Source organism: Trachurus trachurus, assembly GCF_905171665.1.
Source record: "Trachurus trachurus genome assembly, chromosome: 16".
Taxonomy (NCBI): domain Eukaryota; kingdom Metazoa; phylum Chordata; class Actinopteri; order Carangiformes; family Carangidae; genus Trachurus; species Trachurus trachurus.
This window is the reverse complement of record NC_139902.1, coordinates 15,475,662-15,501,367: the sequence shown is the minus strand read 5'-3', so window position 1 is coordinate 15,501,367 and position 25,706 is coordinate 15,475,662. Positions and strand designations below refer to the sequence as shown.

General features: G+C 41.7%; 1 protein-coding gene across 2 annotated transcripts in view; it reads left to right on the top strand.

Annotated features, from left to right (window-relative positions):
- The window catches only part of ptprub (protein tyrosine phosphatase receptor type Ub), a 155,095-nt gene that overhangs the window by 78,376 nt on the left and 51,013 nt on the right, over positions 1-25,706 (top strand). For both annotated transcript variants that reach the window (XM_083989894.1, XM_083989893.1), the window contains exons 3-7: positions 5,179-5,450; positions 13,556-13,637; positions 16,182-16,297; positions 20,875-21,049; positions 23,614-23,907. In XM_083989894.1, coding sequence (XP_083846020.1) covers positions 5,179-5,450; positions 13,556-13,637; positions 16,182-16,297; positions 20,875-21,049; positions 23,614-23,907 — 939 coding nt within the window. The remainder of the gene's footprint in view (positions 1-5,178; positions 5,451-13,555; positions 13,638-16,181; positions 16,298-20,874; positions 21,050-23,613; positions 23,908-25,706) is intronic.

Below are 25,706 nucleotides of genomic sequence, written 5' to 3'. Positions count from 1 at the left end.
CTCTGAGTTGGACCACTTCGCAGGTGATCCTTTGACCCTTGCAAGGTCTTTTTTCTCTTGATCTTTTATCAGAAATCCATGTTTGTCTTGACACGTCATTTGCTGACAGGAAATTGAGTGGGTTTTGTTATCCCTTTGTCATTTTGGTGCTTCCACAGAGCCTTACAATCATGTGCTGTACTTTTCATTGTAGTCATGGTAGGAAAGGTTGAGCAGAGGGCCAGTGCTGAAAGACTTTACTTGTACCATCATCCCCTAAACTGCACTGGCATGGCGCACTGTCAGAGAATAACATGGTGAAAAATGTACATGGAAATTTTCTGTTGTGTGCCTTATATTTGCTTATGTGTAATTTCAAAGGAGGTTAAATCGAAAGCAACTGGACTTAGTTATTTGTCTAGGAAGACGTTTCACCTCTCATCCAAGAGGCTTCATCAGTTCATGTACGCAGCTGACCAGGCTGGGACTGGTCCAACTATCTGGTGTGGAGACTCACTAGACACACAAGAGGTTAAATAGTGAGTCTCCACACCAGATAGTTGGACCAGTCCCAGCCTGGTCAGCTGCGTACATGAACTGATGAAGCCTCTTGGATGAGAGGTGAAACGTCTTCCTAGACAAATAACTAAGTCCAGTTGCTTTCGATTTAACCTCCTTTGAAATACTATGACCTGGGCAAATGAGAATATGCACCGGCCCCTTATGTGTAATTACACATACAAATGTTTGCATTCTATTTAAGGCAGGTTTTCTTTTTATCAGAGATTCACAATAGTTCACAAAGGTTCTCAGCAGAAATCAATACTTGAATGGATGAAACTTATAAGCAGAACTCATTTTGAAACAGTCCACCTCTTAATTGCTTGGCAGACTATTAATTGACTACTACATTTCACTTACATTTCTTGAGAGTTGTACATTTAAAGGTGTACAGAAAAGAAAATTGAATTTGAGCCCACTTTGGGTCATAAAATTAATGTGATAACTCATCTTTCAGACGTTGTAGGCCAAACTTTGTGCAAAATTCTATTTTTGAGTAAATCCGGGATGAAAGTGTGTATTTTTTTTTTCGCATTGGATAATGCAGGCGCACGGATTATACGTCAGCCTGTACACGATTCACCAGCCACTGATATTGGATCCGTCATCCGTCATTCAAACGTCTGAGACACGCACACACACACGGAGCTCGGGCTCGCCCCAAGCATTGAATATCCCGCCCGCTCGATAACGACCAATCAAATTCGTTTTCCTCACTCGGGTAAACTCGTGTTGCAGCTCGTGACAACTCGGCGCGACAAACAGGACAAACGGCCATTTCTGTACACCTTTAAGGATTGACAAAAAAAAAAAAAAATTGGAATTGAGAGATAAAACAAACAAGTTCAGGAGATTTGGGGAATGGTGATGGGAATTTCTCACTTTTGTTTTTCTGACATTTTATACATTTATCAATTAAAATATTTCTAAGATAGGTAATTTGATTAAACAATTAAAAGTTAACTGATAAAATGTAATGTAAATGTAAATGTAAATGTACTTTATTTATACAGCCCTTTACAACAATCCTTTCGGAGTACCAAAGTGCTTTACATAGTGTAATAATAAAAAGACAGAAGCAGAAATAAAAACATTTTAAAAACAATAAAAACAGTGAGAGCAATAAAATACAGCAAAGTCAAATAAAATAAAATAAGATAAAAGTGCCATCGTGCTACTGGGTATTAAAAGCCATCCTAAATAAGTAGGTTTTTAGCCTGGATTTAAAAAGGCCCGGGTCCGAGATGAGACGCATCTCGGTGGGGAGCTTGTTCCAGAGCCTGGGAGCTGCGACGGAAAAGGCTCGGTCACCCCAGTGTTTATATTTTGATCTGGGCACTTCCAGTACAAGTTGATTTGTCGACCTCAACGCTCTACCTGGATCTCGGATGGTTAAAAGCTCGGATAAATATAATGGGGCAAGGCCATGAAGAGCTTTAAAAACAAACATTATAAGTTTAAAATCAATTCTAAAAAGGACAGGAAGCCAGTGAAGGGAGTTAAGAACAGGGGTAATGTGCACACGTCTGTGAGTGTTGGTTAAAAGACGAGCCGCGGCATTTTGCACAAGTTGGAGGCGACTGAGGGAGGACTGAGAGAGGCCAACATAAAGTGCGTTACAATAATCTAGCCGTGAACTAATTAAAGCATGAATGGCTTTCTCGAGGTCGTGGCGGCTTAAAAACCTTTTAACTTTAGCTAAAAGACGCAGCTGGAAAAAACTGGTCCTGACAACATTACTGATTTGTTTGTCGAACTTGAGATGACTGTCAAAAGTTATACCAAGATTTCTGACAGTTGAACTGAGCTTTGGAGACAGGATAATTACAATAATGACGATATAGAACACCACACAGAGGAAATTGTGTTATGTATTCGGAAAGTTTCTTCTACATTTCTTTTATTTCTCCTTAAAGCTTTGATATTCATTCACTCACCTTTTTGTAGAGGACCTTCAATCTATCACAATGTTTAATTCAAAGATATATTCATACATCATGCGCACACATACGGCATCTTATTAAATATATGACTTCACCTGTCTTCGATCTGAATCTCAAAGGAAGGTTAAAGGGCAGCGCTGCGACAGGTTTGTGTATCCTCATCTGACACTGTAATAACTTGTAGAGGCAACACAAAGGTGTTAATAATGTCTATATATAAAACAAGCGCCACACATCCAGGATATAACCAGCACTGAGGACAGTACGGCTGCAGCTCCTCAGCCCTTTGCTATTATTTTATGAGTCCCCCGTGGCAGTGGAGGGTGCAGGAGAGGAGACAGATTCTGAAAGATCTAATTAAGCAAAACGAAATGAGAGCACTGAGATTTCCAGCTCAGGACAAGACACAAATCAGAGGCTGTTGACAGTGGGCTGCAGGGCAATGGGGCTTTGCAGCAAAGGCCGCACTCTAGCCTCTAGATAATGACCGTCTCGACTTCTCTGTGGTCCTCAGTTTAAGTTTCTTTATAGCTTGAGGTTAAGGGTTGTGAATCTCAATCTAATTATGCAAAACATCAGCCTGTGATTTTAGGTGTTTTGTCTTATTTGCACTTAAAGTGTTTTCTCAGAAGTGGTGGGTGGTACTGTTGAAGGACCAGATGACTCCATCAGGTGTCTGGTTTTGAGCTTTTTCTACTAAAGGAGAGATAAAAGCAGTTCTCTCTGTGTCTGAAGGACAAATATGAGTTCTTTACTCATAACTCACTGCACTTATGTTTGAATGGTGAGTGGTTTAGAGGGTGGGAAGATGTTAAGGAGGATTGTGTGTGCTGTCTTTTGTAGGGGATGTTTCCCAGTTTAGAGGTGCAGACTGTGTGGGATGTAAAGAATTCCTTCTCTGTCTGGCCATTCAGCATTCACATGCTATTACATCTGAGCGGAGAATAAATGTGTTCAGGACACCTGGCGCCAAGGCTGTGACTGTCTGGTCTCCCGGGCTCATTTCTGACTGAGAACAGAAAGACCTTGGAGTACAAAGACAACAGGCTTGATTATATGAGTACACAGGAAGGTCTCCCAACATTGTTGTGCTAATCATGTTAGCGGGCACAGACTCAAGGCAGGACAGATGCTAGGCAAAGGGCAATGGGGTTATGTTATCCTGATTAGAGGAGGCTTTGGGGGGGTTTTGTGAATCTAGTTTCCTACCTCGGCGTCACCTTCCAGAGGGAGAACTGCCATCGCTTCTTCCTCTCGCTCCGTCTGTCGGCTTTCCCTCCCATCCTTCACTGGTGCCCTGTGTTTCTCTCCAGCATTCACAAGAACTAGCGCCATAGCCAGCGCCGACTTGTCTTTTTTTTTTTTTTTTTTTTTTTTTTTTTTATTCAACAAGCCACATTTCCTTTTCTGTTATCAACCACCTACACACTCAGCAGTGGGCTGCTGAAGAATACTTTCATTTTTCTGCTTCTTGTACATTTACAGCACCTTGCTGAGTGGTTCAACACAGATTTGTTTCTTTGTGGCTGGTGGTCTGATCAGGACTTTTGTGGCAGATTTGAATGATCCACTGATCAGAGGAGGATCACAATATGAAGACTTTATTTGTCATGTAGCATAATTGATTGTTACTTTGTATTTTGGAGGGATAGTTCAACATTTTGGCAAATTCACCCATTGCCATAATGCCTATATAGTCATAGGAGTTGGTTCATTACCTTAAATTGTCGGTGCATGTTGTTTTGAGATCTGCGGGGCAGTGAGCTGCTAAGCTTGAGGTAACGGTACATTGTCCTCTGTCCCTCAAAACTCATCAAATACACAGTCCAACAGCTCCAAAACACTCTTGTGGAATAGTTGTGACCTGCACATTCACCACACTATGAAATAATCATGTATAATTATATAACATTAAGACACACGAAGCAAATACTCTGAACTACTTTTGAAATCACTTCGCCCAGAAGCAGTGTCTGGAATGGTTCCGGCTATGCATTTGCCTCGAAAACAACTCAGTCTCATAATGTTACATTATTATTTCATACCGTGGTGAATGTACAGGTCACAACTTGTCCACGAGAGCGTTTTGGAGTTGTCTGATTGTGTATTTGATGAGTTTTGAGTGACAGGGGGCTATGTCAATTGTGTAAGCAGCTTAGTCTCTGCCCTGTGGATCTCAAATGCACCAATAATTAAGCAATATCACACGAGAGGGAGTGCTGTTGGTACTGTATACTGTATCAGCACGGGTTGCTGATATACAGTACAACAGCACTCCCTCTCATGTGATATTGCTTAATTAGATGGACCACGCCAGATCCGGGTTTTAATTTTCAGGTACTTTATAACTGTATTAGGGCAGCAGAGAGATGGGGCTGCTCCTGTGAGGGGAGCGTGGCTCTGACAGCTCCTGAACCTACAGCAGAGTGATAATGTCTGTAAAAAGTCCCAGTGCTGTTATACCGTATATCAGCACTCATTGAAAGTCTCTTGTCTAATCAAATTACTTGGTCGGAACTAACTGTTGTATAATTAAAGGTAATGAACCTACTTCTATGACTATAGGGATTATGCCAATAGGCAAATTTGGCGAAATGTTGAACTATCCCTTCAAAATACAAAGTATGACTCATCAAAACTATGAAAATACATGGAACGCTGTGAATAACTGATGCATTTCCTCTGCTCCTTTCAGGATCTTTTATGTTGGTGAACTCCTCCCAGCATGCCGTGGGTCATCGTGCTCAGCTGCTTCTGCAATCGCTGAGTGAAAATGACACGCATTGTGTCCAGTTCAGCTACTTCCTGTACAGTCGCGACGGCCACAGTCCTGGGGCCCTGAAGGCCTATGTGCGAGTCAACGGCGGTCCGCTCGGCAATCCAGCGTGGAACGTGTCGGGCTCTCATGGGAAGCAGTGGCATCAGGTTGAGCTGGCTGTCAGCACCTTCTGGCCTAATGAATACCAGGTACCAGCTTTGTCATTCTCTTATTTCTCCATGTGATGATGTATCCGATGTGTCTTGTTAACCCTCTGGGCCTGTGGAGCTTTGACGATCATTTCATGATGTGTTAATTAAACCTGATGCAGGGGAGTTGGAATAGTCAGAAGTGGTTTTGTTTTTGTGATGAAGATCTGCAGACCCCATTGACCTACATCTTGTACAGCTAAAAAATGCTACACAGTAAGGCTGTGTTGATCAACACTCATTTTAGCCTGGGGGGAGGGGGCTGGTGTTAATTACTTGCATTTGCTGTTTAATTAGCATTGATTCCCTGGTGAATGTAGCCAATGTTAGCGCTCAAGGGCCATAACTACTGCAGGTTCACATGGGTATGCCTGGTAGAGATTGAAACCTGCATACGACGTATTTAGAAGAGTCTCGCAAACTATTCCATGACATAAAACTGACTGGCACCTGAGGGTGCTTCGTCTTGTTGTCTTGAGCAGTCAGGTGAGCAGGCTGGATATCCATCTATTAATCCAATTTCTTTTTTCTGCAAACTCTGCTGAGCTGTCAAAAAGCAATTAAGTTGAGTGGTGTGTATCGCCCCCCACCCACCACCACCACTGACTTAATTAAATTCTATTTGGGCCTGTAAGATCTGACCTTCACCATGTAAATAATACTCTTTTGTACAAACTGGGGTCAAGATGTAGTGTGACACTGCTCCACCGACATTGCATGATCTGAATAGAAGGTAAGCCATCTCAGGTCAACAGGAGTAAACATACACTCAGTAATACACTCACATAACACAACATCTTTGATACAGCTTTATTGATGTGGTCCATGGACAAGGACAGACCAAAGTGCTAGAGCTCTTTACTTTTAGTAGAGAGAAATATTATTTTGCGTCGAGTAAGTATCCACTACTTCTGGATAATATTAAATGAAAAACTTTGACCAAGGTAATTTTCAAGTTTGTTTTGTGTCATTTTAAAATATTTGTCATCCCATGAGCCTCAGTCTTAACTGGCACATCATCAGAGCCTCACAGGATTTGTACTTAAAGCAGAAGTAAGAGATTTAGTGGAGAAGTAGTTATTTTCCTTTTTCCTCCAGAGAGAAAGATAGAATTGATATAATTCGTGCCTGAACATTATTTATGAACGGGAAACCATCAGCTTAGTTTTGCATAAAAAACATAAGCAAGGGTAAGCAGCTGTTCTGGCTCTCCCCAAAGGTAAACATACCTCTCAAGATCATTAATTAACCTGTTTGTACCACATTAGTCTAATCTGTACAGAAACAACTATTTTTTGGCTTTATGTTGTAGACTATATCTTTGCAAGAGTCTAGTTGTTACCATGAGGTTGCAAAGTGATGTTTTTGGTGGGACTGAACAAACTGGCACTGGTATTCACTATTGTCTGAATGTTTGAAAAGAGCTTACTACCGGAAATCAACTATTTTCGGCCACTAAACTAAGCTAAATGACCCCTGGCCTTCACTTGAGTAAGAGTGACATAATTATAGGCATGAAACTGAATATGTGTATTTCTTGAATTGCTTGAATTGAATTAAAATGCCAAGAAAGCTAGGAGCAGTTGACATGTATTTCAAATGAGAACAAACCAAAGGAATAAAGCTTTGAAAGAAACCGTCTATGGGGAAAACCTGTTAAGCTACAGATGCTAGTGTTGCTGCAGTAGGAATTTACTGTGTTTTTGGATGTACTTCCAGCTCTACTAATCAGTACAGCCAATTGCAGCTTCTGTTTTTCATAGGGTTTTCAGTTCAGTACTCTTGTTAAATGTATTAAATAGCTGTTGCTCTCATGTTGAATGTTAAACAATGAGTGAGCTGAAAATTGTCAAGTGTCTTGCTAAAGAGTGCTTCACTGCTGATCGATACAGCGAGAGTTGAGCTGTTATAAAACCAACTCTCCAACCGCTACTCTGCCCTATAACCACATCAGGACAGATAAGTAATGAATATAATAATAACACATAATATTTTGCTTTGTCTTTTTCTGTCGACATTCAAGTGCCGTTGAATTTGCCTGTGTACTCAGCTGTTCTTTTTTTTCCTCGTCCTCCCTTCCCTTTCCCCAGTGGAGCTGTGTGCTTTCATGTCTCACAGTCCTGTAGGCATCCCAGTAAACAGTGATGGCTCATAGGTGAGTCAGGAATGTGCCGTGGCTGCCAATGAGCAGCTCTCGTTAGGAGAAGGAGGTTTTATAATGGGCTTATGAGGAGGAGTACATGGCTCTGAAGACAGGACAAACAGTACAAGAGAAGACGATGGGCCTAACACTTAAATTAGTATTGACAGTACAGCCTTTTAATAGAACTGCTTAAACTGCTAATGGCTTAGCTTTTATCTCATATGGGGGAAAACGCAATTTTATTGGATTAAATTTGTTATTGTTGGGGATTCGGTCGACAGGCATTGGCACCATTAAAAAATACATATGCAATAGCAACTTGTAGGCAATTAAAGCAACACTTTTTCTCTGCTTCCCCTCTCATTTCACATTTCACTTTAACACGGCTGACCTTGTGCTGCTTCACACTACAAAGAAAAGCTAAAGAAACTGCCCACACAAAGTCACATATACCACAGCTTACATGGCTAATCCCTCAGCAGTCAAAACCCCTCATCAATGTGGAATGACAGAGGGTCTTGTCTTGCAGCACGTCGCCGCTCTCTGTTACACAGACAAAACAGAAAGGGGTGACTGGGGACGTGTAAGGCTGGATGTTTTCTTTAATAGCATCTTACTGCTCACTATTCTCCTGTGTTAAGCAGCAAGAGTGCAATGAAAACAGATAGGTAAACACAAAAAAGCAGAACAGTGGGAGCCCGCTATAGCCTGGTGTGCTGCGGCTGTTCTTTTGGTATTCATTTGAGACTTTGAGCTGCAGCTTGTGTGACTTTAAATTCTATGGGGGTTTGGCTCTACCAGCTCCATAACAAGTCTAATACAATCACTTTTTAAGTGATAGCCAGCCTGATTTGCCCTGTCATTAAACTAGCAAAGCACTCTTTTGAAGCAGAGGTGGAGAATAGGCACCTCTTATCATTGTCTCGGAGTAAAATAAATCCCAGGATGATACACATCATTTTGGAGAAGGCTTTCAAATCCGCAGGTTTTTCCCACTTATTAGATTTCAGGTCATATTAGAGCTGCCAGTTCTCTGCCTACAGCGTAAGGATACAAAATGTCAGTGTAGTTTTTGCACCGCACAGAGACAGATGTGAGATTACACTTGAGACTGCTCATTTCACAATTTTTCGTGTAATTAAATACCTTGTTTACATCACACAGAATCACTGTTTATGTCTTGAAAATGTCATTGTAGAATGTAATTAAAAACAGTTCGAGCAATTCTCAGATAATCACCAAACTAAGAGGATTAATATGAAAACCAAAATCACCCCAATCTTATTTGTTCACCTGCCTGTTCACATGAAAAATTATTTTCTTCTTGCTTGAGCACTTTTTTCAAAATGTTATCATTCATGTGGGGCTCTCAATACGCTCATAAGTTCAACAGGTTACCTTTTACATTAATGTCAGTGGGTGACAGGCATTACATTCACATATCACAGTTGTGAGATTGGGATTTGGATTTCAGTGGTTTTTGGGATGGAAATCTTCAGAGAGAAACATCACCTTGAGATGTCTCGATTGAAGATGTCACGTACGTGTGGTGTACATCGCCATATTCCTCTCTGCTTCTTATTGGTAGAAGTGTTTTCAATACCTGGAGAACCTTGTTATCAAATATTAAAGATGTTATCCAGCCCTCCAAGACTACCAACTAGAGCCGAAGATATGTCGCCCTCCCGTACTGTATTTACCATTCCTCACTTTCTTCCTTTTTCTTCGTCTCGAATCCCCTCTCAACTTCCTTTTCTTAAGTCTTTCATTTCTTTTTCTTTGTCCCAGATGTAGATATTACATATATTATTTATCCCCTCTTTATCCTACCTGTTGCTGCTTTCATGAATAGGGTTGTTTTCAAGTCTTTCATAATGTAATGCTCACATGCCATGTCAAATATTGAGTTATAGCAGTGCAATAACTCCTCCTATCCATGCTGGTAATGAATGAGTTCCAGCAAGACCTTAGTGGAAGACCTAAAGGACAAAATTCACTGCTTTTGTTCTCTGCAAACATGCATTAGTGAGTCTATGTGAGGTTTCAGCAGTCTGAGTCAGTGAAAATGAAGGGGTATCTTTGGCCTGATAGTTGTGTGTCGGTTTGAAAACTACATTCAGACACAAACTGAGAGGCTCATGGGATGTAGGCACTCTACCATAGTTTAGCAAGGACACACTGTCAAGGAGAGCTAAGAGAGTGAATTTCACAAAATACAACACCGGTTGGGCACAGTGACTGTGTGCAGCTTCTCTTTGTCATGTAATCAGAGTGAGGTTGCCAGATTTGGCTCCATCATTCCTGCACAGAGACCTTTAGAAAACCCTGTGCTCACTTACTGTGTCTAGCAACCTGAGGGTGCTGCACAGAACAGCAGACAGGTGTTTGCCAAAGAATAAGTTCCATTGTGTGCCATTTTTATTTTTCTGTTTGTGTGCAGTTTTTAAAAAAAAAACTACATCTCAAAGTTCAATATGTAGGATTCAGTTAGCGTACCTTACAGTGGGACGTCACAAGCTGTGACTTCCCGCAGTCTTGCCATCTTGATTTTTTTTCTTTTCTTTTCTTTCTCAATGCCCCAACAGATCCTTAGCCTTCACTTCACTTCAAGTCTTTATGCTACGCTAGGCTAGGCTAATTGGAATTGATCTTCTCTTCTCAGTCTTTGAGAGAATACAAATAAGCACATTTCCCAAAGGTTAAAGTATTTAAAGACAACCTTTTATGGTTGGATATCATTTGCATATATCGCACCCACCTAGCCTGTTAAACTTGACCTCCCAAACAGATGAACCCAATTCCAGGCTTTCCCCATGATGCCATGTTTACTTAGACTTTACTCATTATTTTTTTTTAAACGGAGCGCAAGTTAGCAGCAGGAGGCACATCAAAGACTTGTAAATAAGAACCCTCACGTCTCCACTTTGTCTGATAATATCTCCTATTTTCCCCACTGCAGCCTGCTGAGTCCTCCGAGCTGAGCCTGTGGCTATGGCAAAGGGTTTTGTGAAATACTGTAGAGAGCAAATTGAGATTCCCAACACTATTCTCAGACACAGACTGTTATTCACTTCAGCATGTGACCTTTTCTCTGTGAATATTTAGAGGGGTTATTTATCTCTAACTGCATCTAATGGTGAGTGAAAGCCCTCTGTATCTAATGGTGTCTCTTGACCACAGCGGAAAAGGTGAAGGCTGGTTTATATACTGTAGGCTACTGTATGTGAATCGTCTCCTGATTTGTATACATTTCAGCTCCTTCTAAAAGCCAATATCACAGGAAAATGTAATATGTTCCCCTAATATGCATTTTATATCTGTTGTAAATCACTGTGTGTCACACTTTTATTTTTTCTCTCAAGCTGACTCCTGCATTTGTAACTTTTCGATGTAAAGTAACCACTCATTAGGATAAAGCACAGGCATAGGGAAAGTTTCATTGGGAAAGTGGCTTTCAATAAAAATCTGGGAAGGTTGTTCATTAAAACAAATGCTCCGAATGCCTCCCTCTTAATAACCACCAATCCTAATGGCTAGAAGACTGAGGATTAACCAGCAATCAATCTCTTATTGAGTGCTTTAGTTCAGCAGAGAGTAATAACACCTTCAATTAGACTTCCAAGATATTTTTTTTTCTTTTTCTTGTGTAGCATTAAGCCTCATCAGTGCTTTCTGGCTAATTTTAATGTTAGTCTAATGGCATGGCAATGTGTGTTCACACAACTGATTCAGGTCAATATATTGATGGATGTTCTGCTTTAATCATTGCTATTTAATGATGTACATTTAGGCAGGTGCATAAAATGAGGAGAAAGAAGAATAATGACAGTGACTGACTTTGAAATTTTGAAAAATGGATGGATGAAATCACAAGATATTATCTTGAGGAGGTTCTTAAGAAATTAGACCAAATGAAAACGGGAAATAATGAGAATGGGAGATGTTAATATCTGTTTTTTGTTTTTTCAACAGCAGCATCTCCCTAGCACAGGTTTCTGTTGTATTTGGAAACGAACAGGAAATTTACTCTGGCAGAAGGAGACTAGCCTTAGTCGTCCTTCCCTAAGCCAGAGAAGAGCAGTCAGCTATAGACAGAGCAGGGTCAGTCTTCAGCTCCGGGACCGAGCAGCCAGACCCAACCACTTCCTCCTGTTTTCCCTTTCACCTCTCCTCTCCCTTCCAGCTCTTCTTTTGTCAGCTCCTTGCCTCTGAATCGTATTCCTTCTGCAGTTTTTTTTACTGGACCCCAATCTCCTCGCATCCCATCATAGTGTTGTCTGTGGAGGTGCCTTCAGGGGTCATGCATGGCCCGGGATATTGTCACACCAATTGTCCCCGTAATCACAGAGCTTCCTTTCCAGGCCCAGGGAGGTGAACTATCTCTGACCTGCTCAGTGGGGAAGGTTGGAATATGGGCATGAGACTGTGCAGATGTTGATATGACTATCAATTTAGGTGTGGAGACACAAGCGGCCTGCAGTGGTGAAGATAATCTGTGAGTCATATTGAGTTGGATTTTTAACTTGAATGTAACTTCAATGTGAAGGAATATTAGTAACACTAATGCATTTGTGAAATTTGTCGAAGGCCTTCCCTTCTTAAAGAAAAAAACATTTTGAGGAAAAACTCCTTAAACTGATATATTCATGCTGAATTATTTTAATCTAGAACCAAAACCTGAGTTATCAGTCATTCTGTGGCATATTTTAGCCATACAACACTGTCAGTGATCAGTGATGTTTTGGAAAAAATACTACAATACTACTACAATTTAATACTAAAAAATGTATTGTCATGTGAAGATTTCTGTATTCCTCAATGCAAAAAGTGAAAACACCAACCAACCAGATATTTAAAACAGAAGTTCCAGTTACAATATTACAGTTTGAAAAAAATAACCCCCCTTCAATGAAGTCTGTGAGATGTGGTTAAAACAGTATTTTGAGAAACTCTTACTCAAGGTCTTTGCAGTTGTTTTCCAGAGCTTTCAACTACATCATCATCACCATATTTGACAGAAACAACAAATAAAACAAAAATTAAAAAAAGTTCTTAGAGACAATCATCTCAAAAGTGAATAGTGAACTTCTATGTTGAAAGAGAGGAAATATTGTTTCTGTATGGGCAGGAAAACTCAAATAACTCATGTAGAAACCACAAACATCAGACACACCCATTCAAAGAACCTTGGAGGACACAGTTTCAGTGTGTGTACTATTGTGTGTGTACAGATGCTGCACAGCGGTAAAAATCAAGACCCGGTGACAGGTACCATGTTGTCATCATTTGGTCCGAGGATTATGAGAAACAATAACTCAGCGCTGGCCTTCGATCAAACCTGTGGATGGAGGACTGTCCTTGGTGCAGTGAAAACAAACATCACCCCTGTGTCTCATAACTCTCTCACTATTACAGAGGATGGTGATTTGATATTGATTAGGTTTCATGAGAGCCCACCGCTCATCCAGCTTATTGTTCCATAGGACGATATGGATGTTTGTTCTCCCTTGAGTCTCGTGGCCCTGTGCAAGTTGTATTATCTTCTGTTATGGCACCACGGCAGCCTGCGCCCTGAATGTAGAATGGGACTCATGACTCAGGTGCCACATTGTGCGCTTCCTTGACAAAGCTATTATTTCTCTTGGCCCTGCGGACTGAGCCAAAAGTTATCCATCTTTTTATTTTTACACTTCTATCTTTCTCCTATTTCTCTCATTGTCTATCTTCTTGTTTTGGGTCAGCAGATGTGCAATGATGTGGTGATCGGCCTGTTTGTAATTAATGCGTCTGTCACCGAAAGGGAACGAGAGCAGCAGAATTCACACACAGCCCTCGGTGTTCTGTGGGAAATTGCTCCAGCACTCACTGCTTTGCGAACATTAGGTTACTCATATGCTTTTTCTGCTAAGATTATTAATTAAATCTGCTCATCGTGAATTCACCATCACTTCTTTTTTTGCAGGTTTTGATTGAGGCAACAGTTTCCAGGGAGCGTCGAGGCTACATTGCCATAGATGACATCATGGTGCTCAACTACCCCTGCTGTAAGTGCCACTTCTGACAATGGATTGCAATTATAGAAGGGGCTAGAGGGGGGAAAATGTATTTCAAAGCAGCATGAAACATAAATAGGATGAAGAGAAGTGTAATGGCTGATTGACCTTTTATATTAGTATTGCAGGTTGTCCCGAGGCATCATGCGACAACAGCGGTGCTACTAAAACACTGCGACACCCAAATGCCAACAGTCCCTTCTTCCTGAAAACATACCTGCCTTTGTTTGACAGGCAAATTGATTTGTTAATCAAGTGAAATCTTGTGTTTTCTACCTCCGAACACTTTAATGTGTAATGTGGGAGTGTGCTGTAGTGTTTTGTCACATAAGTCACTTTTTACAGAGGGTTTCTTTGCCTTTTCTTTTTTCACACCCATCAAACACCGCATTTCAAAGCTTTCCAAAAATGCCTTCTCCTCAGGGTGTTTTTTTTTTGCAACCAGTGGTTTCCCGCTGTGGAGCGCTTTTTGTGTCAACTGTGGAAAAGTAAGGGTGTGTTGTCAGCCCCTGAGGACGTTGTGTAAAACATATTCTTTAAGACCCCTGAGCCTTAATAGCTGGACAAAGTGTCGCGGTGTCACTAACACACTCTCTGTACAGCCCACTGCCGAACACAAGGGCTCTTGTCAGCTCACAGGACATTTAACACCCATGGTCCACACTGCTTTCAAATGACTTACATAACTGACACACAAGCCTGAAGGATAGTGTCGCTCTCACGGGATTCAGTGTTATCTCGTTGTTAATATTCATGCATCCCCTATTTTTATCACTGGAGTGTTTGGAGATGGTCTTTTCAGGGATTGCCGTGTTGTAGAAGATACCACTAGCGGTTTTATTTAACGAACACCGGCTGTGGGTTTGGTTCGTACCCCAACTGTACGCACACCGCCCAGTCAGCCGCCCTGTCTCTCCCAGAGACAGCAGATGGCATCTTCTGAGCGCTCCCACTGTGGCCATTAAATAATTAAGACTCTCATCAAGACCTGAGCGTGCCTTATGATGTGGCACACGGCCAGCCTGCACAACTTGGCAGTGAACAGTGTTAGGAAAGAAGAGGTGAAAAACCAACAGGAGGTGTGGCAGAAATAGAATACAATTTTAAAAAATATCTCATAATCTCAACAAATTTCCGTTTTTTTAATTGTAGTTCAAGCATGGGTGACATTTAGATGTATTCTCCCGTATCTTAGTCTTTGACTCTGAAACCCATGTTAGAGGGGAATGAAATATTTATCACGCTAAAGAGTCCTGAGGATAAGATCTGACACATTTAGCTGTATAACACTGTAGCTCTTGCCAACTGTACGGCCTGTTTTTTTTTCCATTCACACTCATTTTGGTGTTTGTTTATGTTTTGCTCTCAAGCATGAATTATGAATTAACCTGAAGAGGGCAGAGCAATTCAAAGGAAACATGGCCACCTGTGGGGTACAAATGCCGGCACTCTCCCCTCGCTCCTCACAGTACACACAAACAAGATCAACAAATCGTCGTCGCGCTCCTCTGCTAAGACAGCCAAGCAATCTTGTGCGAAACCAAGCAGGAGACGAGCGGGAGCCAAACATGTGCTTCCCCCCGATGCTCCAGCATCACTGTTACTCTGCCATCTCTTCCTGTCAGTATTCAGAGTGACATGTCGGCTTGTCCTAACCCATTTCTCAGACATGGCAGGCGGTGCTGCCGCCGTTTACCCAGTGATTTGGCTCCGCGGGGGTCTGGTTCTCACGGCTCTATTGTTAATCACGGAGTCGGGTGAGAGGGCTACTCCCACACACTGACTCACTGGCAGCTCCACACAGCATGCTGGGACATTATTAGTGAAAATGTGGAGGGCTGGTACTTATTCTGTGGCTTTTCTTCTGCAGATTCACTCTCTCATTGCACTCATCTATAGATTGCCTCTAATCTGAGGTTGTTGGGTGGCAAGTTATTTTGCTAATGGACATTAAGGTATTCCCTCCACACACATATTTACACACTAAAACACAATTTTCATCCTTTTTAAACTGGATACCTATTTTTGTTTGCAGCAACTTTGACTTTGTTTTAATGTCATGATGGACATACAGTAGTTCATCCACTGCATTGCGGAGAATGTGGAAATGAACTTTTCTCCTCTCCTGTCAACACAAACACACCAAAATATAATCTTTCTAAAAAAAACCTTGTCTTTCAGTTTTCGTGTTGCTTACAATTGTTTTATTCATTAACTAAATCACGGTGAGTTTAATAGGAATTGATAGAAAAAACAACTTCAGTGCAGTTGAAGTTTAATGTGTCAAACTTTCTATTTTATAAAGTTGTGTTACTCTATTAAATCCCTTATGAATGTTGGTGAAATTAAAAGTTGAATTATGATAAAACATTTGGCAAAGTTGTTTTTCTTCACAAGCAGAATTTCCTGTTTCTGTATTAAAAAAGAAAAGAAAAGAAAAGGCCCTGATAAAAACATGGCCTGTGTAGCTGTGTGGCTGAAAGGTAATGGAGTCTTTTGATCTCACTCTGTGTCTCTGTCTGTCTGTCTCTTTAGATAAGGCGCCGCACTTCTCCAGGCTAGGAGATGAGGAGGTCAATGCTGGGCAAAATGCCACCTTCCAGTGTGTTGCTGCTGGAAGGGCATCTGAGGCGGAGAAGTTCCTGCTGGAGGTCAGTGGTTTAATGGTTGCTAGAGAAACCTGTGTCTTCTGACTTAGACGTGTGGGAGTAAGTTAGATTTTTTTTTCACCTCCAGAGCTGTCAACAGCACAAAGGGAAAAAACCAAGTTGTAGTGTTTTTCTTTTTTACTCTTGACTGACTGACTACTTTTTATGTTTAGAGGAACTACAGGTCATGGACAGATTATCAGACAATGGGCTCCTGGGCACAGGCATGTTAAAGGCTCCACACCACTACTATAAAGGAACAGAGCGCCCAGGCTTTTTTTAAAATCACTTTTGTCCTTTGGTTTCTTTGTGGCTGAATTCTATCTCTTGTATCTCTTTTTTGGTCAATGTGTTTCCTTGTAGTAGTTTTTTTTTTTTTTTGCATAGTTTGCCATGTTTTTGGATATGTTTGGGGTCATTCTGTCTCTTTGTTGTTTTTCCATGTCTCTGTAGTTCATTTGTGTGTCTTTTTGTCCCATACGATGAGGTAAATGAAGGTAAATCACTGTGTCGAAGGCTTTATTTCAGATTCACATTGCATCTAGATACATACAGTACTGTAGATGCATTAATGAGTGGAGGCTGTTTCTTTAAACAACTACTTCAGAGCATTCTCTGAGTCCTTATTCCCAACATGTTGTGCTTATATAAAACCTTAGAGCTTGAATGCCGTGAAGGCCATTAAGGCCTTGAAGCCTCCTCAGTTCACTGCATTGTGGAAAGTTGCACTGTTTATGGATTACAGTGTTCTCGGGTTTCTCCATTGCCTCCTGTTTATATTCAAATCATGCTCTGTGTTTTAGATATCTGTCTTTTTTATCCTGAATAGCTCGCACGGTGAAGGTCAGACAGGCCATACAGTCTTTACGTCTGGTGGGAATAACTCTGTGGTCTTTAAACCCTCTCCTTTCTGTAGCCCTGATTAAGGGACTTAAAACCACTCTGCTGTAGGATTTTCTTTTCATCTCCCGCTGCAATTACTGTGCAGCCACACATTCGATGCTTTTGCCAACATCTTACCACCCACTACACTCAGTGTTAATTATGGCTGACCTTAGGCAAACCTACTGTATTGTTTTAAATTGAGAGATGTGTGATTTACGTAATTGAAGCGTCCGCATTCCCATCTCTCCAAACACTTTATCAAACCACCCATTTGGACAAAACACAAGGATGAAGACAAATGCTTTGGGTAATTAGCTGGCGTATCGGTACAGGCGCCTTCTGTAATGAGATCTCTAGACCACTGGAATGCCCTTTGCTTACCTCTCCTCCACCTTTCACTGTCTTCTCCCCCTCTTCGTGGCTGCTCTCTCTGCCTCACGCACATCTTTCAGACCCATTTTTCTCCATCTGAACTCACACCACAGTTGTTTTTCTGCTTCGCCCTTTTGCCTTCACTGCGTCTGCTGCGTCTATAGCGGCTGCAGCACAGTCTTGGCTGAGGCCGTCTGCCAGATTAACAGATCGTTTTGTCGTTTCCTCGCCAATTACAACCAGATTGTTTACGTAACAGGAAGTGATTTCATGTTTATTTGATTTCCCCTGATTTCTCCTGCCTCTCCTCTACAATCCACACACCAGGTGGTGAAAAGGAGATAGAAAAGATGCAGTGAGGTTACAGGATTTTTTTTTCTTTCCCCGTGGTCATAAGATCTGTTGCCTGCTTAACCCTAATCACCGGGTGTGTGTTTATGTGTTTGTTTGTGAAGGTTTGGACTGAGGTTTGTGTGGTCTGTGTTTTCTTTCCCCTCTCTGATGGGCCCAAATCAGAAGCACAACAGAGGCCAGAATGGCCAAACATAACCTAAAGCTCTCCTTGTTAATGCCAGTGTGGCTCGCACGCTTTGGATTCAGTAGAAAAAAAACGGGCAGATCAAAAGGAGGAGTATCAAGATTCATGTCCACCATTTCACACAATGAATGGGAGAAAAGCCTGAAAACATGAGAAAAAGTGTCAGATCCTATGTGTTTTGTTGAAGCTACGTGGACTTGACGGATTTTAGTGGTTTTAATGGTGTGGAACAATGTGAGAAATGCCTCTCACAGCCCAACAGCAAGGTGCATCATGCAACATTCATATGACTCTCCCTTTCTTTTTCTGTTTTTTCTCTTTTTCTCTCATTATTCCTCATTGTTTCTCACGCCGTCTGTCCGAACCCATTTATGTTCATGTCCTGCATCTGTTTTATGCCAAAGTGAGCAGTTGTCTCACAGAGAATTCTACTGTTTCTTTTGTTTAGTTTTTCAAAACACAACGTTTACTTGCTGCTATTCATCTGTTAGTCTATGTAGTAAACTGATTAAACCTGCCATCTGTTTCTCAGTTCTAACCACTGATTGGAGTTTTTGGTTCAATAATAACGTATACACAGGATGACTGAGGTGGAAGATGGGCTCAATTGAGGGCCGACGCTCGTGACATGTATTACCCCTGTAATCATCATTATTTTAACAAGATTTCATTTGTTTTATTAATGCATGTCTGATTGTCATATTGTGTGATTAAATCAGAGAGATGGTTCTGTCATTCTAATTAAATTGCACACAATTTGACAATCCTCCTCCTTTTTAATCACATAGCTCCAATAAAAACTGACCCAGATAGCAATAATTTAAGTGTTTGTTGCGTTATTAGCTTAGTGTCCCGGGAGTTCACTGGGCAATAACAGCATACAAGGGCGAGGTACAGTAATAGCGTGTGTGTGTGTGTGTGTGTGTGTGTGTGTGTGTGTGTTAACTCTAGAATTTGGACTGTGTTTACAGTAGGGGTGTAACGGTATATGTATTCGTCCCGTGCCGTCACGGTACGGGGGTCACGGTTCGGTGCACACAGTCACACGACGAATACGTCTGAATGAATATTAAAAAAAAAAAAAAAAAAAAAAAAGTCGAGTCCTCACTCGAATCCAGGTGGCGGTAATGAGCCTCGAAGCTGCCTGCAGCCGTCATAGCAGACGAAGAAGAGAAGTGATGAGAGAGTGAAGTTAGAGGAGGAGAGCTGTCTGCTTCATTCATGTGGCTTCTCAATGAAACAAACGGCGGCGGCGGCGGCGGCTCGCGACCATAATACATCCATGCTCGCGACTGGTCCACCGGACAAAGTCCGTCGGCGATGTTTCACGGATGCGCGGTGCGTCGCTAGAAACGCATCAAACACGTAGGGCATGTTCAACCCGATATGTCAATCACTGGTGCAAGTAAAAAGACAAGTTGTGTGCAACAACTTATCCCGCAGCTTTTAAGCCTCTTGACATGAACACAGACAGGTGAGGAGAAAAGGAGACCGCACACTATATATAATCAGACACATTTTGTCTGATGAAGGGCTGACGCCCGAGTGACATTAAACTGTCACGGGAGCTTTTAACTAGTGTGCGGTCTCCTTTTTTCCTTACCTGTTTCTTTCTTGGTGGTCCAGCACCTAGTCTTCAGTTTTTTGGGGGATGTGCGTGTAGCTGCCTAATATGTTTTATGAACACAGGCAGGACCAGAAACATCACCAAAGTAACTGCTAGTCTAATTTAACTGTGTAAACCAACATTGATGTCAGTTTATTGTTTTGTTTTTTTAATAATATTTTTTTAATAATAATAATTTAATAATTCGAATAATAGTTGCCAGTTGTCAAGTGCACGTTTTTTTTCCTCTAGAATTAATGAATGGCATTATAACACTCCTAATGCACTTGTTTTATTTTGTATTCTTTTTTCTTTTAACTTTTATAACACAAGACATATTTTAGTTTTACATTCAATTAGTGTCTGTTGTACCGAAACCGTACCGAACCGTGACCCCTGAACCGAGGTACGTACCGAACCGTGACTTTTGTGTACCGTTACACCCCTAGTTTACAGGGATGTTTTTAATAAAAGATACATTGAGGTGCTTATGTGCATAATGCAGGACAGAAGAAACTGGAAATAATTAGAAGAAGCACTTGAACTTCAGAACAATAAACAACCTTTTTTTATTTGGGGAATATGCAGATATTCACATTAACATATCATGTCTTTTAATGATAACCAATAGTGATAAACTGTTTTAGTTAATGGAGTCATTGGCTGACGCTGTTCAGAGGTCTTTTTAACTGACAGGGGCACTTGCTAATCTTGCACATAAAAGCTATTTTACCACTGTTGACATGGTGAGTGCTCCTCAGCCTTTCACAACAGCTGTGTAATGTCTTCTTGGCTCTGGAGAGCTGTAACACAAACTGGCCGTATGGAGTTTGAGAGATGTGGGCATTTAGGACAGAAGGAAGGATGTAATGAAGTGGCTCCATTGAGTTGCATTATGGGAAGTGTAGGACCTTGAGTGTGGCAGCATGACTCATAGAAGGGATTCAGAGTCTTGATATCTCAGCTTTTGCTGGTTTACTGCTGACCGTTCACATCTGTCAAGTCTCCTAACATCATGGAAAGCAATACTACAGCACATTGCACATTATATACTGCACTGTGTGTGTGTGTGTGTGTGTGTGTGCGTGCGTGCGTGCGTGCGTGTGCGTGCGTGTGCGTGTGTGTGTAACATGATGAACCATCCTGCTCTCCCTCACCCTGTCCTTTCCTGTTTTCCAGAGACACAATGGGGACATTTTAACAACAGCGTCGGTCAAGCACCTGAGTCACCGGCGCTTTGTGGTATCCTTCCAGCTAGACAGCGCCCAGCGATCAGACCAAGACCTTTACCGCTGTGTCACTCAGTCCCCCAGGGGCTCCGGGGTCTCAAACTTTGCTGAACTGGTTGTCAAAGGTACTGTAAACCCTTTCTCCTCTCTGTGTCACACACTGTTCTCTTTTGGTCTTTGTTCAGCTTTCGGTTTCTTTCATACCAAGCATTATCTTCTTTCTTCCCTACCGTTATTATTATAACATATGATTTTCTGCTCCTCTTAGTCAGGACACATCACTGCCTGTGACCAATTAAAAATCATACTGATCACAGCACTGATGATATCCTCCAGTGTGAAGATATTCTCAAATTACCCATCATTTGTGCTCGATGGTGGAAATTATAGACACCTATTTCGAATTGATTTCCACAAAACCCCATAATCACAAAGTGTGTGGTACTTGACACACATGATGGCTCTTTACATGGGGGATACAATCTGCCTCACTGAGCGCTGCTTCCTAAGCTGGAGTTGTCAAATGGGCTGCCACACTCTTCACTTTCAGTTCTCTGTCAAAAAGCTGTTCTTTTGACTAGGACTCCTGCAGCCCCTGTCATATCATGTACCACAGATGGTGACCTCACTCCCATTACTCACTCCAAGCCCACAGCCTGACACCCCTTTGACAGCATAGTAATGACACGGCTGTGGGATGGTTTGTTGGCATAACACACTCCAGTAAAGGGAAGATGAGAGGGGCAAATAAGGATATGAGAGATTCTCCTTGTCCTCTACTGCATCCTCCCCGTGGTAGTTGTATGTGTGTGTGTTTTAAAGCCTCACACAGAGGCACAAGCATGAAGTGTAAATCCCTTTGATTGATAAGAAAGCGTGGGGTCTGTTTAGTATTGTGATACAGACTGATTGCTACAGTGCAGAATAGAGCCATTTTGCCAAAATGCTACTAAACCCTCTCACCACCATATGCCACTGAACCAGGAGTTGGTGAATGCGCTGATGGAGAGCCATGAAATCCCATTTAATGTTTTCACACTCAAAAGCAAATGGTTATTATTGTGACCATGTGGTCGTTGCTTTTCTTACTTTATTTCATAATCAGGACAAAGATGTTATTTCTGGCAAAGCTCACTCTGCATCACGAGTACATGTGGCCGTAAGTCATGTTTGAGTCAACTAGCTGTAACTATAATCTGTAGAAGCTGAGACCGAGTCCTTAACGAGACTTTCATAAATCCCCTTTCCCGCACTGCCCCTGCGAAGAAGAGCCTAATCATCCCTTTAATGAGTTGGCTTCACTCATATCAAGACCTTAGATTGCATACAGGAATCGGGATGAAGCTCTCTTATTGCCCCACAGAGGACAGAAACATGTCCTCATAATGAATGCAACATTTCACTCTTTCTGCTAAAAGGTACTGTGCATCTGTGGCTTTTTGTTGTGGCCTCCTCCTTGTTATTTTTTGATCCTGTGCACATTTGGGGATGTGTTTCTAGGGATTTTCAGCCTGTTAAAGCATAAATCTCAGCCAGAGAAATCCTTAATTAAACAGAAACTAGCTCTGAGAGCAGTGTTTGGCATCAGAATAGCTCTGTATGCAGAGGGAAACAAAGTGTAAAATAAACAAAAGTAAATGAACAGGAAAAGAATAAACACATATTTACCAAAGCGGTGAACTTTAACAGTGAAAGACATGAGTGAGTTGTTTTAAAGTCGTCCCCCGCTTTGCCGATTTACCTGTGGCCTAAAGTTGCCCTTTCTTAACGGTGGATGGAGTCATTGACAGCCTAAAGAGGAGCTGCTTCGGGCTAAGTCATAGCAACGGAGAGTGGTGCAGACAGAGGTGAGGTGCTGGGAATGTTGAAACCCACAGAGAGGAGGACCATAAAAGACAGAGGCGCCTCTGCAGAAATGACGGATTAGTCACAGCCACAGATCAAACTCTGATCTTTTCTCGCGCTTTGTCCTCATTTCTTTTGCATTCCCTTTTCCTCCCTCACACTGTCTCTGTGTAATTGTTCAGTGACTTGGATCTGCTAGTAAGTGACATTTGACCGGTGGGCTCTGGAATTAATCCTTGGTTTGGCAGTCTTTACCGACAGTGACGCAGAGTCTCCTCTTTCATCATGGTGACCAGCTGCGAGGACAGGAACACTCAGTTAGGGAAAAAGATGTACAATACTTAATCCTTCAGATACAGTGATCATACACATAGAATGGGCTGCATGCACAGCTGTTTTTTCACTTGCTGCTACTTTGCAAAGATTTATGCAGGGCTGTGGATGCCTTGTTAATAGGTATGACTAATCTGCTATTTAAACCCAGTTTGACCTACTCAAATTCTGCAGTCCCTAGGGACACATTTAAGACTCTGGGCAGAGATCTGTTTGCATCTAACTGATTAATAAAATTAATACCACAATGCTACCTCCTGTGTGTGTGTGTGTGTGTGTGTGTGTGTGTGTGTGTGTGTGTGTGTGTGTGTGTGTGTGTGTGTGTGTGTGTGTGTGTGTGTGTGTGTGTGTGTGTGTGTGTGTGTGTGTGTGTGTGTGTGTGTGTGTGTGTGTGTGTGTGTGTGCGTGTGTGTGTGCACCCTCAGACTGTGCCAGTAAATGCCTCCAACAATACAAATGTGTGTTTGAACAAGAAAACAAGAAATGAACTGCCTCTCATTTCCTCCGACAGTACCTCCATCCCCCATCGCGCCGCCTCAGCTGCTTCGCGCCGGCTCCACTTACCTGATCATCCAGCTCAACACCAACTCTATCCTGGGAGACGGCCCCATTATCAGGAAGGAGATTGAGTACCGCGCCAGCCAGTCTCCCTGGTCCGAGGTGCACGGGGTCAACATGGTCACCTACAAGCTGTGGCACCTGGATCCAGACACCGAGTACCACATCAGTGTGCTGTTGACTCGGCCTGGGGAGGGAGGAACCGGCCCCCCGGGGCCACCTCTTGTGAGCAGGACCAAGTGTGCAGGTGAGTTGTCAGGACCCAGAGAGGTTGTTGTCGCCTGTTTGATTTCCAATCTGTTTGTGATGCCTTGAAATCCTAATACTTGAGATTCCCTCGTGACAGATCTATAGTGAGTTTTCCAACTTCCAACAGGTTATTTAACTTTAATGATGCTTGAAGGCCTGGAGAGGTATTTGTGCAAAAAACATTTTAAACTAATGATATTATTTTGTGTAACATACAAAGAGTGCAGAGATTCAGGCAGAGTATAACTATCACTCTCAACTGCACACTCATTCACATAATAGGGCAGTGCATTGTGATGATCATTTACAACACTTTAAAATAGTTAAAAAGGTATGGAATATATACGTACGTATATATGAAAAAATAACACATGAAAATAGAGAACAATAAATTAAAAGAACTAGTTTAAATAAAATTAAATAAAGATAAAGATACAAATGGGAAAGACAAATCAGTTGATTTGGATTTAAGTTGACTGAGAGCTGCCAGAGAATTTTTATTTCTTTGATATGCTGTAAAGAGTTCCATGTGGCCAGAGCTTAAAAAGTAAAAGCAGATCCTCCAAGCTCAGTAAGCGAGGGACTCGCAGAAAAGGCCCATCATTAGACAGAGTCTGATATGGTCCAGAGCATAATAATGGCTGACTCCAAACATGAAAGTGCTATTGCTACTGCAATACACTGGCCAGTGGCAGCTGCAGCATTTCAAGCTGAAAGCACACCACCCACTGCCTCGCTTTTACCCATATGTTATTTGTTTTAAGATGAGCCATGGAGTGTTTCCTGCCCTATCACCTACATCTCCCCCTATTTCAGAAATTTGTAGCCGCCATTGAATCTTGTAGTATCTTGTCTTGTTTATAGAGATAACAGTCTACATCCTATTCAGGGTCGGTTTTGTGTTTGTGTCGCTAAGAATGAGATGGCCCTTTTTTTTTTCAATTGAGTAGGGATGTTGCTCTGAAAGGATCCATTATGCAACATGTAGCGCTTAGGGGAATCACAGTGAGCACTGTTTAGGTGATGCATGGCCTGGAGCCTGAAGTGGTCGAATATATGTGTGTGTTGAACACCTGGCTGTTCAGTCGTATCCACAATCATGGGGCAGCGAGGTTATCAATAAAACCAGGACCACGCTGCTCTGTGTTTTCCTAAATTACACTGGCATATACATTTAATCTAAATACAAATAATACCTATAAATGTGTCTTCTTTATGCTTCATCTGGTCCATAAAAGACCTTTATTTTAAAGTAGTGATGCCCAACAGCCACACACCATAACTTCACAGAGTGTGATATTATGGGGCTGCATCTGTCGCCATTATCTGCTAAAATTCAATCAGAAGAAGAGCTGATAGACAAGTTCTGACTCAGTCACTATACTTATCTTGGAAGAAAAAGCACATTCACTATCACTGATGTTCTCCGAACTCGAGGGCTGAGGGGACTGAGAGAGACTTTTTTTTTGCTGCCAGGATGGCGAATACTGGTTTGACAGTTATTTATAAGATAACAGCTGGCTGACTAGAGCAACTGGCCTGAAGCAGTCTTCTTTGGTATCTACTGTAGAAGACAGAAAATTTCATTTGGCAAGTACAGTAACTGCTGTGGAATTTGTAGGTGGCAACAGTAGAGACATCAATCACAGATACTGTATAAACTTTGTAAAGGCTTTTCTCCATACAACAAGGGACATAATGTACGTGATGAACCTGCAAATTATTCTCATTAATGCACTAATTAATTTCAATTTGTAAAGTGTTCGAAAATGGTGAAAATTCCCAGAATACACACCC